This window comes from Dermacentor albipictus, chromosome 8, assembly GCF_038994185.2.
Source record: "Dermacentor albipictus isolate Rhodes 1998 colony chromosome 8, USDA_Dalb.pri_finalv2, whole genome shotgun sequence".
Lineage (NCBI taxonomy): Eukaryota > Metazoa > Arthropoda > Arachnida > Ixodida > Ixodidae > Dermacentor > Dermacentor albipictus.
The window spans coordinates 97140828-97155824 of record NC_091828.1 but is presented as its reverse complement, the minus strand read 5'-3'; the positions used below and the strand labels follow the sequence as shown (position 1 = coordinate 97155824).

The window sequence follows — 14997 nt, the reverse complement described above, 5'->3', positions numbered from 1 at the left end:
TATAAAATCAAAAAGCCTATACTAAAATATTTGACTTTGAGCTTCTGCCACAAGCACCTCAGTAGGAAGTACACAGGAAGTCACTATTCTGCAACGCAATCTATGCTTTGAGCCTCTAGCAATAATCATATCTAAATTAAGTCTGTGAACAACCCATAATATACATCTTACAAAGTAAGTCATCCGGAAGTACACAGTCAAATATATACCCTGAGCTTACATCAGAAATAAATCAGCAGGAAGCATATCAGAAACCAAATATTCTATAACAAGACCTATACCTTCTTCTGGGACAAAGTAGGCCTACGGGAGGCCTGTAAATTGTCTATACTTCAACTATATCGATACTTCAAGCATTTAGTACAAAGAAAATCGATAAAAATGTTACTGTTAATTAAAAATACAATTTTCTGAGCTAGACGCTCAAAGAGGTCTATACTATACTATGTCTACACGATGAGCTTCTAGTACAAAGCAAATCTACCGAAAAGCTATCTAGTTTATAACAAAGACGATACTTTGGGTGTGTAGCACGAAGTATAGACTTTGCATAGCACAACGAAAGTCACCAATGATGTTTAGAGAAAGTATATACTATAAACACTGTGATGCCTCTTTCATCTCATGCGCTACGTCGACACGATAGCAACTGACTTTACACGAGAGAACCGATTGCAGCAGTCAGTTTGCCAAAAACATTCGCGATCATTCTGCCGAGTTTCGAATGATTAACAACAAAGGTGCATTACGCTCTGCTATCGTCTGAAAGGTGCAACCAACATACACTCTTTAAAAAATATATATTTCGACAGCCTACGAAAAATCTACGTATCTCTTTACAATACACTCTAAAGGATATTAACAAACGTGACCGAGTAGTTATCTTTCTCGTATACTGGCTTCGGATTGTCTCGAAGGAAGTCACGCTTTTAAGCGAGATAAAGGAAAATACTGCTCAATAGTAAATACGACTTGGCGACAAGAAATAAGATTTGGCGAGGACGCGGACGGCCCGAAACATAGTGTCTTTTCCATTCACTACGAGTAAGACAACAGCGAGGGGTGCACAGAGTCTAGAGCGACTAGACTATACGTAGCGAATCGAATCATCTCGATTCGATTCGCACCGGAAAGGAGGGGATCGACGATCCGCCAAAGCGATACTTCACGGCTGCCAGCCGCTATGCGCCTCGGCACAAAGAGGGCAAGTTCACGTGCATAGGATCGCAATAACGCAGTGGATACATAAACGATAATTTGCGGGCTATTCGGGGAAGTTTGTTATGGAGGAGAGAGATCATACACGTGACGTCGCAGTGACGATAAATAACAGACGGCGAAGAAGTGGAGAAGAGCTTGGGCACTCTAAGAGGCATAAAGGCCGCGGAAAAGAACGAGTCACGCGCTGAGCAAAGGGATTCAGTTCGGCATCAATACAGCCGCTGTGAAATGTAGCCAGCGGTACAAAGGATGACGGCGACGGGATGAAAGATCGGGTAGTGCGCACGCACACACACACACACACGCGCACGCACACACACGCGCACGCACACACACACACACACACACACACACACACACACACACACACGCCCACACGCACGGGGAGAGAGAGAGAGAGGAAGAGAGAGAGAGAGGTTCGTTCAATCGCAACCGTTCAGGACGCCACGTTCGCCTCAACATACGGATTCTTTCGATCGAAAGACGCTAGGCGTGTAAGCCGAAGGAATCTCTTTCGCAAACAGGTTTGCTCCTCCTGCAGACAATCTGGTCGCCCGACCTTTCAGCGTATAAGCCGAGGTTCGTAAGGCTCATGAAAAGAAAAAAAGGGGGGAAATAAAATTAAGAAAAAAGAACATTCTATAAAGTATATGCAGACCCAATTGCACTGTGGGGATCAATGTTATTCGGGGCGTATTGCAGTTTATCTACGGCGTCGTCTGGGGTTCCGCAAATCCCTGCCAGGTGGCGCAACATGTATACGCGTGCAACGCGAGCACTTGCGTGCGCGATGCGCTCGCGTACGTGTGACGTCACGCGTGACGTGACGGCGACAGCGACGACGGTGGCCATGACGGCTTACTGATCTATCGTACACTGGCGAGGAAAGGCAACAACCTGTGGCTGCAGGGCCGGTTCAGAAGGCAAGTGCAGTGCAGGTAAACTGAGGGCCGATTCAAGAAGGCGGCGAGATGTCGCGCAGCGCCTCAAAGCGCGAGCTGCCACGAGTGAAAAATGGGGGCGCGGGGGGGGGGGGGGGGGGAATTGGCCTCTCCCGCGCTGTCACAAATGCATTGCTTTTATTACACGTCACACACCAGCTGGCACGACGAATGAAAAGTCGTAAGGTTGTTGTTATTTACCGGTGCCGCGAGGGCGACCTCGTGGGTAGAGGCGAGACGAGAAACGAGGCGGTCGACGCAGAAACCTTCCGGCCTGCTCAAAGGGGCTGCTAAGAGGCAAAAAAAAAAATGGCTTCCCATTAAAAAAAATCGGCAGACTTCAACGATTCCTCAAGGCTCCGGTCTCGTTCGCTGCGGGAGCAGCGCGGCTCTCACAAAGGACAACAGCGCCGTTCTTGCCGTTGCCTGGGAAACGCGGCACGTCACATCCTCGGGAACAACTCCGTGATGGGGTCAAAGTTGTACTCGTTTCGCTATACGGCGTTGCTTGACGTGGCACTCGGCAACATATGCGCAGATGCCGCCTCGCTCAGAGTGTGCGTGAGACTCGAAGTCTCGAAGTCCAAGACAAATGACCAGACGTGAATGCTGCGCGGCAGCTCGGAGGTTAAGCTCATCTGGCAGCCAACTATATACGCTTTGCCACAGGGGCTGCAGTTCGGTATTTAGCGGCGGCGGCTATGGTAATTGGCAAAGTTGTTGTTTTCCATCGCCATGTGGTTGCCAGGTCTCCGGCTTATTCAGCCGAGGATGAGGTGTGACTACGTGACCTATGCAGCTCCGTTTTTACAGCGAAGCTGTATGTGGCTAGGATCCCGGCATTCTTTCGCGTCCGTCGACAGAAAACTATCATCATCGATAGCTCGCACCCACGTAAGCACTCATACCCCCTTGAGCAAGCAAAAAAAAAATGCAATGGCTCACAGCCCCGCAAGGCAGAGGGTGCAAACACTCAGCAAAGTGAAGAGAGGGGTGCCTACATTCTAGTCAGTGCACAAACACTATAATCGCATATCGCCCGCCACGATTAAGAGTGCAGCAGTTAAACCCGAGAACCCGAGCTCAAGGCAGGACGCCGCATAAGCGACAGAGGCTTACCTTTATCCACGATGTCAAGAAAGTCCTACAGCGAGGCTCTCGGTAAACACACTACTCACGGACGTAACGGAAGAAGCATCGTCTCGAACTTATTCCAGAAAAGAAAAAGCACCGCGGGCTCCATTATAGATCGGAAGAGCAGCTCAGGCCGCGGGCAGCTGCACGAACGTAGGTGCTAAGACAGCAAAGTTCAACGAGGTTGCTGCCCTACAACCAAAAAGGCCATCTTCTACTCTCTTTCGTATAAGGTGCTCGCTACAGAGAATTAAAAAGGCCGAGTATTGAGAAGCTCATCTGTGGTCCGAGCGGTTTCGCTAAAGTAGAGGAAGAGCCAGAAGAAGAGGCAGCGTCTCCGAACCATGTCTGCCGCTTCCCGTAACGACATGCGGAGAACGTCCCGGTAATCTTCGAAATTTAACGCGACGCGGCTTCGAACTGGCAAAAAACTTTCTTCTCTCGATTTGTATTTCGTTTGAGCTCGCTTCCTTCCACGCGTAGCGAAAAAGACACGCGTGACGTTAGTGCGCACATTTAGAAATTTAGGTCGTCTTCGTGACAATGACGTCGACCGCGACCGGTCAAAGCCCCGGCGAAGGTCAGACACAATTGAGCACGGCAAACTTGAAACTAAAATAATAATAATAATAATAATAATAATAATAATAATAATAATAATAATAATAATAATAATAATAATAATAATAATAATAATTTTATCTAAAGTTGATGCTTCAGCAGAAGCCAAAGGCGACCACAGTGTGATTAAAGATACGTACATAAAAATTGTTTGCACATGAAGATGTAAACGTTGACTATTTCTTAAAAAAAAAAAACATATTGAACAGCTTGTTCTCTGTAGGTACGCCGCGGACCGGCGCTTTGTTTAACACTCACAAGCTAAAAAGACCTGCACTACAGACATGTTTAATTATTCATCAAAGAATTCGTTTACCAAATCTTTATGCAACGGCGACCGCAATTTCGGTTTTATACTTTGTTTCTATGGAAGTGCAGGTGGCGTTGCTGCGGATAAATCCAAAATATTTCCTGAAACGAAAAACAAAAACAAAAAAGAAGAAGAAAGCCTTCCGAGTGTACCGCCACTTGTATTCGACCAAAATCAGATTTACCCTTATTAGGAAGAAAGCGAAGAATAAAATAAAAGACGTAACGTTATCAATGCCACTTCAGCAATGATAAACAAATAAAGGCATTAGAGGACGAAAATTTTACCACAAATTCGTACAAGTAGGCAGAATGTGGCAGAAATTTATGGCCAATACAGCAGAACGCGACATAATTTCTCACCACGCCCCGATTTCCGCGGTATATACGAGTTCTGTTAGAAAAGTATCCGACCTTTGGCCGAATAAAAAAAAACTGGCATAACTGAAGCGTTGGAGACCTAATCATCCTCAAAGTAGTCTCCTTGGGACTCCACACACTTCTCCCAACGGTGCTGCCATTGTTGGAAGCATTCCGAGGCCTCTTTCGGAATGAAGTTTAGCTCAGCTGTCGCACAGCCATAACGCCCTCTCTTGTCTGAAATAGCGCTCCTTTCACTGACTTCTTGATCTTGGTAAACAGCCAGAAGTCGCAGGGGGCCATATCAGGAGAGTAAGGAGCCTGTTGAACTACAGGAGTCTGGCTTTTCGCCAAAAAAAGCCTGAATCAAGTGCGAGGAACGTGCAGGAGCATTGTCGTGATGGATGCGCCAGTTTCCTGTTGACCCCAACTCCAGTTTCTTGCGTCGCACAGCATCACACAGGCGAGAGAGGACATCCTTGTAGTACAGTTTGGTGATTGTTTGACCCTCTGGTGCGTACTCGTGGTGTACCACACCGCGGGAGTCAAATAAAAGCACTCAGCATCACTTTGACGTTGCTGCGCACATGGCGGGCCTTCTTTGGTCTTGGTGACGTGAAATGCTTCCACTGTGACGACTGGGATTTGGTTTCCAGATTGTACCCGCACACCTAAGGCTCGTCACCAGTGATTATGGTGTTCATGATGTCGGGGTCACCGTTTGCGGAATCCAGCACGTCCTGTGAGACTTCAACACGAAGTTGCTTTTGCTCCACCGTGAGCAGCTTCGGCACCAATTTCGCCGCAACTCTCTTCATGGCCAAATCATCGGTCATAATGGAAGGCGCTGAAAAAGTGCTGATGCCCACCTCTTCCGCAATGTCTCGGATAGTCACACGACGGTCCCGCATCACCACAGCGTTCACTTCGGCAAAGACCTGGTCATTTCGGCATGTTGATGGCGGACCGGAGCTTGGCTCGCTCTCCACCGATGTGCGGCCTACTTTATACCGGTTGTACCACTCCTTAATCTGTGTGATGCTCATGGCATCGTTACCGAAAGACGTCTGAATCTTCCGAATGGTTTCCATTTGGCTATCGCCCAGTTTCTGGCAAAATTTGATGCAGTAGCGCTGCTCCAGTCGCTCCGCCATTTTCCTTGCAATACAAAACCGACGAGAGCACTGCGCACTACCTTACTCAAACGCTGCGTCTCAGCGACTGACGCTATCGGCAGGCGGGAAAAAATTCGCGCATGCGCACGAAAGTTCAAGGTCGGCTGACGCAAGTGCGCTTGTTTCACATGCATCAGTTGTGCGCAAAACAAAAATAAGGTCAGATACGTTTCTAACAGACCTCGTATACTATAGCTTTTAAGAAAGGCGACTCACAATGGAGAAAGAGATAATCATTTCGTTTCGAAAGAATTATACGGGTTACTCGAGGAAATTCGGAGTCGTGGGTTATCACCGACGCACAGTTAACAAAAAGGGAGAGGTTGCTGGAGGCGAGGAGGAGGAAAACGGGTCGACTGGTGAGGAGGAGGCGGGCGCAGCCTCTGACGTCCGCGTCACGTGATAGCGTGCCATCATCATCATCGCTTACTGGGTTGCGCTGGTCGCATCGCAACCGTACCGCGGCGCCGGTGTTGCGGCATGAAATGATGATGATGATGATGATCATCATCATAACCGAGGCAGTGGAACCTACTCGCTAAGGGGGATGGGACAACAGTCGGGTGTACTTCGTAAATTTATTAGAAGGATGAATTACAACGATGCGGTGAGCCTCTAGTTTTTCGGGGCTTTTCGTGTCCGTCAGCAAAAAAAGAAAAAGAGAGAGAGAGAGAGAGAGAAAGATTAAACTGAAGAAAAGTGCATATCTCCTTTGGAATCAGGCAAACTGCACACCAGCTCACTGTTCGTTTCAATAAAGAAAAGCACAAAAACAAGCGTCGGAACCGCACGATGGACGATAAGGCGCCTGTCAACGACGCGAGGCACGTTCCTTCTCCCCGCATGTGTTTCCCGGTAAAGATTGCGGTTGCACAAGCTGCTCCGGTGGGAAAGGGGCAACAGCAGCATACGAATCAGTGGGTGAGGTCACCAAACTTCATACATGAAAGGGAGACCCGCCTGGCAACTCGTTCGGTTCACTGCACGGCCGCTATGGGTGGACCACGCAAATTTAAGACTCCCAAAGAGACGCGTGCATACGACGAGCGTCGAAGAGTGCAAAATCGCAATGCTCAGCAACGGTGTATTTATTTATTTATTTATTAGTTACCTGCATCGCCCCGTAGGGCATTACAGCAGGGAGGTTACAAACTTGAATCAATACATCAATAAATTAGTTCAATGCATGGTAAAAAGCATCATTTTCTGTAATATATACAATGGTCGATGGCAAACTATTCCAATCTCGAACAGTTCTAACAAAAAAAGAATAGCGGAAGACGCCACCCCTACAAGAAAATTCCCTGACCTTCAAACAGTGGTCAAGTCGCCTAGATATATAGTGTGGTGCCTGGATATATATTTCGCGGTTTATGCCTGTTTTAGAACAATAAATATCGTGGAAAAATTTTAATCTAATATGCTTTCTACGATTCTTCAGCTCTTGCCATTTAAGTTTAAGTTTGGTTTCTGTCATGCTAAGCTGCCGGCTATAATTACCAAGAACAAATCTAACTGCCCTATTCTGGATTTTTAGTGCTAAGACGAGGCTGAACAATAAAACATTTCATATCCCCATCGACGGCATTTGGGTTTCTCTGGCCATTTACCTTCGTAGGGTCGGGATGGCGAGTTAATATTTTTTAGAAAATGTAATTATGATAAATGAATGAAGGGCAAGCAGAATATAGATACATTGCTCTTGAAAAGTCATTCTGGATGAACAATAATAAAGATATCTAAAAGAAACGATGAGCGAAAAAACAAAAATATGACCGATGAGATTAAAATGAAATCACTGGGATTCGGAAGGAAAATTTCCATATGGCGATACATTACATCACAGAGCGAGTGTCGCAGCACAAGAGGCTCGAAATAAAACAAAACAGGTACATTCAATGACATCACAAGTTTCATGAAAAGAAAAGTTAATACTTCAACTTTTTCAACACTTTTGCGCGAAACTGAGAAAAAGCGGAGCTCCCTCCCCCCCAAAAAAAACTATTAGTGTAAAATAATGCTCCGTTTCTCTTTTGAGTATTTCTTGAATGGCTTATTAATAAAGAGTTAGGTGACTATATTGTAGACGGACCAAAGACTATACGAAGGAAGCTTCGAGAACCCGTACCAGAAGGGTCTTGAACGGTTTGGTAATGAAATCAGTGACATCGCACAAGAAGTATCAGCGCTGAGGTTCCGGCAAGAAATATCTGTATAAAAGGAAGAAATTAGGCCCCAACTTTCTTCAGTGAAAATTAACATTTTCCCGCCGTGTCTATCAAACAGGTGCGTTAAAAAAAAACATATGCAGAAACCTTCAACGATGGTCGTCAATGTAAGCGAATAAAACGAACGAACGAACGAAGGTCCGCTGGACTGCTTTGATAATAGAGCTGTTAAGAGGTAATCAGTGAAAGAATATATGAGAAAGGCAAAGCCTGGACACTTCACGCTGGACTTGTAGGCTTGGACATGCAGGATTTGGCGTAATGCTGACATTGCGCGGGTAAACGGAGAAGATAAATCTAACATTTCAATTCGGGACGTGTGTGTGAGAACTTGAGTTACGTTATTTTGATGAGGGTGTCATATACAGCACTATAGCATATTCTAAAATCTTGGCCTAAGAACAGTTATACAGGCTAATAGTTTTACTCGAGGAGCAGCAAGAGTTAGGTTACATTTGAGAAAACCTAGGAACCACCACGCTAGAATCGATTTCCAGAAAAAAAGAATGTGATTTCGCCCCGTATTCAGCGGCGTTTCCTCAGTGAAGTCAAACAGACGACTTTAATGGGAGGATCGTGACGTCATTGGAGCGGTAACCTTGGCAACGCTTTGAAGCTGTGGCATGGCTGCTTCGCGTCATCGCGTTCAGGGGGCGTCTGCATCGAGCTTTGCTTCTGCGCTGAAGGGTTAAACTGATGAACAGTCGGTATAGGTATGGCACGATAAGAGTATCGGTGTAAGAAAAGCAGGGAAGAGATTGATAGAACAGGAGGCATTGCAATTGTGTGGGCATAACGGTACAATAAGGCGACAGAGGTTTGAGATATAAAAGTTAATAATAATATTTGGGCTTTTACGTGCCAAAACCACTTTCTGATTATGAGGCACGCCGTAGTGGAGGACTCCGGATTGACCACCTGGGGTTCTTTAACGTGCACCTAAATCTAAGTACACGGGTGTTTTCGCATTTCGCCTCCATCGAAATGCGGCCGCCGTGGCCGGGATTCGATCCCGCGACCTCGTGCTCAGCAGCCCAACACCATAGCCAGTAAGCAACCACGGCGGGTCCAGATACGAAAGTTAAACATCGGGATCAGATAGGCAAAAGGCTACATAGCGATAGATGTAGTCAAACCTGAATGAATCAGGCAGGCTGGGTGACTATTTGTCCCCGCTCCGTTTCCAAGGCACGCCAAAAAAAACATCATCATCATCATCATCATCATCAACTGCGAAGGTGCCTCGATGAGCGCGCCCCCGTACGGCGCGTATCAAGGCACGCTAAGCCTAGTCGAAGATAACAGAGAGCAAGATAACGAAAGCGCCAGGGCGCTTGCGCCTTCTCTTCAAGGCCTCGCACCGGGAAGTGTGTCATTGCGTGTCGTTCTTTACATGACAAGGGACGTAAAACGTTGCGTGCACTGGTACAGCGTCGTAAATAGCTGCCTATAGCGCCGTGTGATACGTATACCGGTTGAGAACTCTTGCACATTATATTGCAGACCGCTTTCAATCCTTTCCGAAATTGACCACAGGAACCACGCGATTACGTTACATACGCTCACATCGAATATGATGTCACGTGCGTGTGAAACTGGATGAAAGTGTTTCCCTCGTGATCTTGCCCAACCAGCCTTCGACAAAATCGGCGCTAGAGAGTTGTAGATTAGGGGACGCTAGCGGGGCTTGCGTACGCAAGAACTAGGGGCCACGGCACTGCAGCGGCGTAGCCAGAAATGTTGTTCGGGGGGGGGGGCTACGCCACTGGCCCAATATACGCAATATATATATATATATATATATATATATATATATATATATATATATATATATATATATATATATATATATATATATATATATATATAAAGCTGCACGTTGCAGCTGAGCCTCCTCCTTAAGAGGAAGCTCTAGCTCGGGTGCTCCTATTTAAGTACATGTAGAAGGGGAATTCGTTTTTCCCTGCAACCACTTCACCAATTTGAAAAGGTTTGTGGCATTTAAAAGAAAAACTTTAATTCTAGTGACTACTGGCTTCGAATTTTTCATTTAGGAGGTCAATTATTAAGTAAAAATTGGCCACAATTGAAAATTTTCAGGAAACGAAACTATCAAGTTTAACACTCCGAGACTCAACAATTAAAAATGATATCACAATTCTGTGAATTGCATCTAATAGTACATCTACAGCGGACAAAATAGATATGTTACACATGAATCTCAAAAAAATTTTGTATTGTGGAAATACGACTTGTGCCGAACCCTTGTACACAACGTAACCAATTTACGTAAGGTACAAATTGACACAGCAAACTTGTCCGCTTTGACTGTTATAATAAATGCCGTTTACAGAACCACAATATCTGTTCTTCATGCACAGCTACTAGTTTGTAAACGTCGTGCTTCTATTTTTTCAAACTTTCGAATTTTCCAAAGTATCTTAAACAAAATTCAGGCCCTAAATCGAAGTTCTGTTTCCAACAGGCACTAGGATTTAACTTTCTCTCTCAAATGCAACCAATTTCAATAAAAGCGATTAGCAGGATTATCTCAGAAAAGCGTTTCTGCGTTTTACAAGTATTTGAATAGGCCGCGTCGGATTGGGCCCGAGCTAAAACTTCCTCTTATCGAGGGATCAAATACATGAATAATAACTGCATTGTCATTGCCAAAGATGCTGCAAACGAATTCTTGAAAGCTACGCTCGGTAAATACAAGTAAAATATGTATTTTTTTCATAAAATATTATACTCGTATGAGCCAAAAATTGTGCCCAACATAACTGATGTCAATGCTTCCATGTTTATTGTCTATTTATTAAGTAAAGAAAATATCACACGAACTTTAGAACTATATCAGTTCGAAACCAGGAAAGCAGTGCATGCCGCTGATATGAAAAATTAAAAGGCAATGAACTGAACAAGTTGAGGACAAATATCTTAATGAAACTTTGTCATTCAAGAACCGTGCTTACATTCTTGTGTATATGCAATGGCCAGTGAAAAATCTCAATGACGCTGTCGTTTGTGTTCCAATGTATTACGCAGGAGTAGCTGTCCCTTGTCGTGTATCGTGAGTAATTTCACCGAAGTTATAGTCGCGACAGAGAGCACGTATAAAAAGCAGGAGTTCTGCAAGATATATGAGGGCAAGTCAAATAAATGAGCCAACAACGGGGTACTTTATTTAAAAGTAGTCTTCATGAGAATTTAGACATTTGTCCTATTGACTAACGAGTTGCGTGATTCCCGTCTTATAAAACTCCTTGGGTTGCTGCTTCAAAAAGTCTGTATCTGGTTCCCTTGAGCTGTTTTTTCGGTTGCACCAAAATGTAGAAGTAGCAAGGTGACAGGTCTGAGCTGTATGGCGGATGTTGCAGCGTTTCCCACTTGAACTTTGCTAGTTTTGTATTAACCACATAAGCGACGTGGGGACAGGCATTGCCGTGGAACAAGATGACCCCATTCGTCAATTTTCCACGTTGTTCGTTATTGATTGCGACACGCTGCCGTTCTGGCGTTTCACAATATCGGAAACAATTGATAGCCTCTCAAGATTTAGCAAATTCTATCAGTAATGGACCCTGTCGATCGAAAAAAAGGTCAACAACACCTTTCCAGGGGAAATGATGGCCTTTACGTTCTTTGGGCGTGGTAAATTCGAATGTTTCCGCTGTAAGCTTTGCCGTCGTGTTTCAGGCTCGTAGTAGTGGCACCAAGGTTCGTCCCCGATCACAGTTGCAAACAAGAAGTCGTCATGCTCATTGTGATACCCGATCAGATGAGTCAAGGCAGCACGAAACTTCTCCGTCTTCTCGCGATGGATAAAAATCTTGGGGACCCATTGCGCACCAAAGAGCAGATAACCGAGACGCTCATGAATTATGGCGTGAACCGAATCGTGACTGATGTTCAGACAGTCTGCCAGTTCATCGATGCTTATCCTCCGTTCTTGTTTCAGCAGCTCATGAACCTTTGCAATTGTGTGGGGGGTGATTGCACGATGGTTTTGGCCCGGTCTTGGAATGTCTTTGCAACGTCCTTTGAACCGTTTGCTCCAACGCTTCACAGTGGTCAATGAAATGCAGTGTTCAACGTACACGGCAGTCATATGGTGATTAATTTCTGTTTTGCAAACACCTTCAGCTGTCAAAAACTTCGCGACACCGAGTTGTTCAACTTTTGAAGTGTCCATTATGTGACGCAACCATATTCAACCCAGTGTATGAGAGCAATAAAGAACATTTATCTTCACACCTGCATGTCACTTTTGTAAATGAGACATGCCGTTCTCCTACGCGCATGCCTCGCAGATAATGAACCGAACCATTATTGCGCGGTTAGGGTAGGCTCACTTTCATTTGACTCGCCCTCGTACATTAGAAATGCAAAGATACAATGGGATAAGCAAATGCGAAAATACGGCTTGATAAAGGACAAAAAGTGTCACTGGAAACAAAGTTCACTGCATGTATACACAAAACCTCGCAACAAGATATTTAAGTGTACGTATAAGTCTCCAATGAGTCCATGTATGTAACTGTATAAGTTAACGGTATATAATGCGTCTAATAACTGTATAACTCTAATAACTGTATAATGCGTATATAATATTGTAATAAAGAAGTAACTGTATATAATGCGTCAAACAAGGCAAATAATCATGTTGCACAATCATAGATTCCCAGAATCCTAGATTCTGCCCCCATTCCATCCACTCCCCCCGATGTATTGCGCGCGACGGAAGGCGGCGCGCTTGCTCCCCGCTTTTCTCCTTTGCGCACACAAGACTGAGCCACCATCGTCGGCTCACCCATTCCACCTCCCCTCCTACGCTTTCACTCGCACATACAGCATGCAGCGCGTGGTCACGATGTTATCACCCTTGGACTTTATACGAAACATGAGGGCGATGGCAGGAATGCGCCTGGAGTGTCCACACAATTTCTTTCGCAAGAATATAATAAGCGTATCTGGCAACTGAAGCGTCCCGCCGCCCATTACTTTCCGCAAAAGAAGTATCAAAATCGAACTTTCACCATGCGACAATTCGCTGCGCCGCAACAATGTATGTTTTTTTTTCTGTGAGGCGGAGGCACCGAAATGAAAAAAAAAACGCATAGGAAAGTATGTTGGCCAGAATCTAATGCCTACTTCGGGCACCTAATGGGGCTACGGAAGGAATACCGAAGAAAACATGAGACGTTTGGTCCACTGAGAACCATACGCATACTGCTCAGTATCCTACAGCGGCGAAAGAAGACTTTTCGGAAAGGTTCCGCTCAAGGAATGCGGTGCAATCCTTCGAGTCCCCACAGTTATGGCGGCGAGCGACCATTGTTTTTTTTTTCTCGTCTGCTAGCCAGAAAGCGTCCAAAACTCTGTCCGGTGAAAATCCACTCGGCCAGAGCAAACCGAACGCGCACCGAAGTGCACCGCACGGTGGTCGGGGCCATACGAGAAAAACGTATGCGCTCTGGTTGGCTCTGGCAGTCCGCGGGTAGGGCAGCGAGAACGAAAAAAAAAATTGAAGAGGCTCAATGTGTCCTCGCGAATAAAAGTCAAAGTAGAAAAAATAAATAAGAACGTAGTTACTTTGGCTGGCTTTAGTGTCTTGACATGGATGTTCTGGCGTAGGTTAAAAAAAATGTTGATATTTCTTTATGTGACATGACGGCACAAATGAACCACCCCAACGCTTTGTCTCATTGGACTTCGCTGCCTGCTTTGTCAGCTCGTCTGCTAGTGTGTTGATTTGGCTTGTCTCGTTGTATGTTCCGATGTAAGACTTTAGAAAAGTCAATAGACCTTTGGCGTCAAATGTTTATAACAACATTAAACCCACAAAGTTCCGCAATTGATAACCTAAACCACAACTTTGGAAATGTCAATGCACCTTTCACATCAAGAGCTTATGAGATTTATACCCATAAAGTTTCGCAATTGATATCCATGCGCTCCATAGATTCCGTGGCCTCAGTGACATGCCGCGGCGAGCCCGCTCACCATCAAAGCGCCCTTAAGACTTTGTGCTCGGATGGGACTGCTTGGCGTTGTGTGACTCCCGGTGTATGGGCATTGCCACGAAATCCAGCCCGAGTTTGCAATCTTCGCGGTTAAATGTCTTTTCGAGCGTCAAAAAGACATTCTAGACAAAATCCAGAGTGATTTCCGGCGCCGGGGGTCGCTTTGGTCGGCGGTGCATGGACAGCACGAAAAAATTTCGGGGGGGGGGGGGGGGCTGAAGCCTCATAAGCCCCCCCCCCCCTGGCTACGCCCCTGCGGCACTGCGCATGCGCAGTACTGTTGCCCATAGTTCTTGCGTACGCAAGCCGCTTGCGTCCCCTAACTTAAGACTCTCTACTAATTCGACACAGTTGGTTGTGACGTCACGGGCGGCGAAACGCGCAACCGTGGCGTACTACCTGTCCTTCTATACTGCAGCGAAACGACGTGAGAACGCAGACCGCGGCGTAAAGAAACACGTGACAACCCGCCACACGCAGCTTCTCAAGCAGCTTGAGCAGCTTGAAATGCTCAAGCAGCTTCACGACATTGCATCTCGATATATTAGTGGCCCGTGAAAATGGAAAGCACTTTTTTGTAAAACTACATCAAAAGATGACTTACACGAGGAGACAGCAACATTGTCCACGTACTTGATAGTCCTGCTTCTGGCATCATTGGGAAGCATTTAAACAAGAAACTGTTTTTTTTAATTACGTTAGTAACACGAAGGTCATTACGAATGAGCAACACGAAAAGCTATCATCTTCCACAGCTGTCTTCCGAGTATCGAGAGGATATGTTTAGATCAATAAACAACGTCGTACATGTTATCCAGCCTCCACGGCTCCGAGAGAAGTCGTTCAGGAGTGTCGTTTAAAGAAAGACGTTGCTTTGTATTTTTTTGTTATTGTTCTTTTTATTGTTATTGATTTTTTTATTGTCTTCAATAGGAAGTAGCGACGAGCACCACGCAGGCCTGCATGTACGATCCGTCCGCAA

General features: G+C 45.5%; 1 protein-coding gene across 1 annotated transcript in view; it reads right to left on the bottom strand.

Annotated features, from left to right (window-relative positions):
- Positions 1-14757, bottom strand: part of LOC135912915 (extracellular serine/threonine protein CG31145-like) — a 68214-nt gene extending 53457 nt beyond the window's left edge. The window contains exon 1 of the mRNA XM_065445521.1: positions 14620-14757. Within this exon, the coding sequence (XP_065301593.1) occupies positions 14620-14683 (64 nt within the window). The 5' untranslated portion in view covers positions 14684-14757. The remainder of the gene's footprint in view (positions 1-14619) is intronic.
- Positions 14758-14997: the final 240 nt, after the last annotated feature.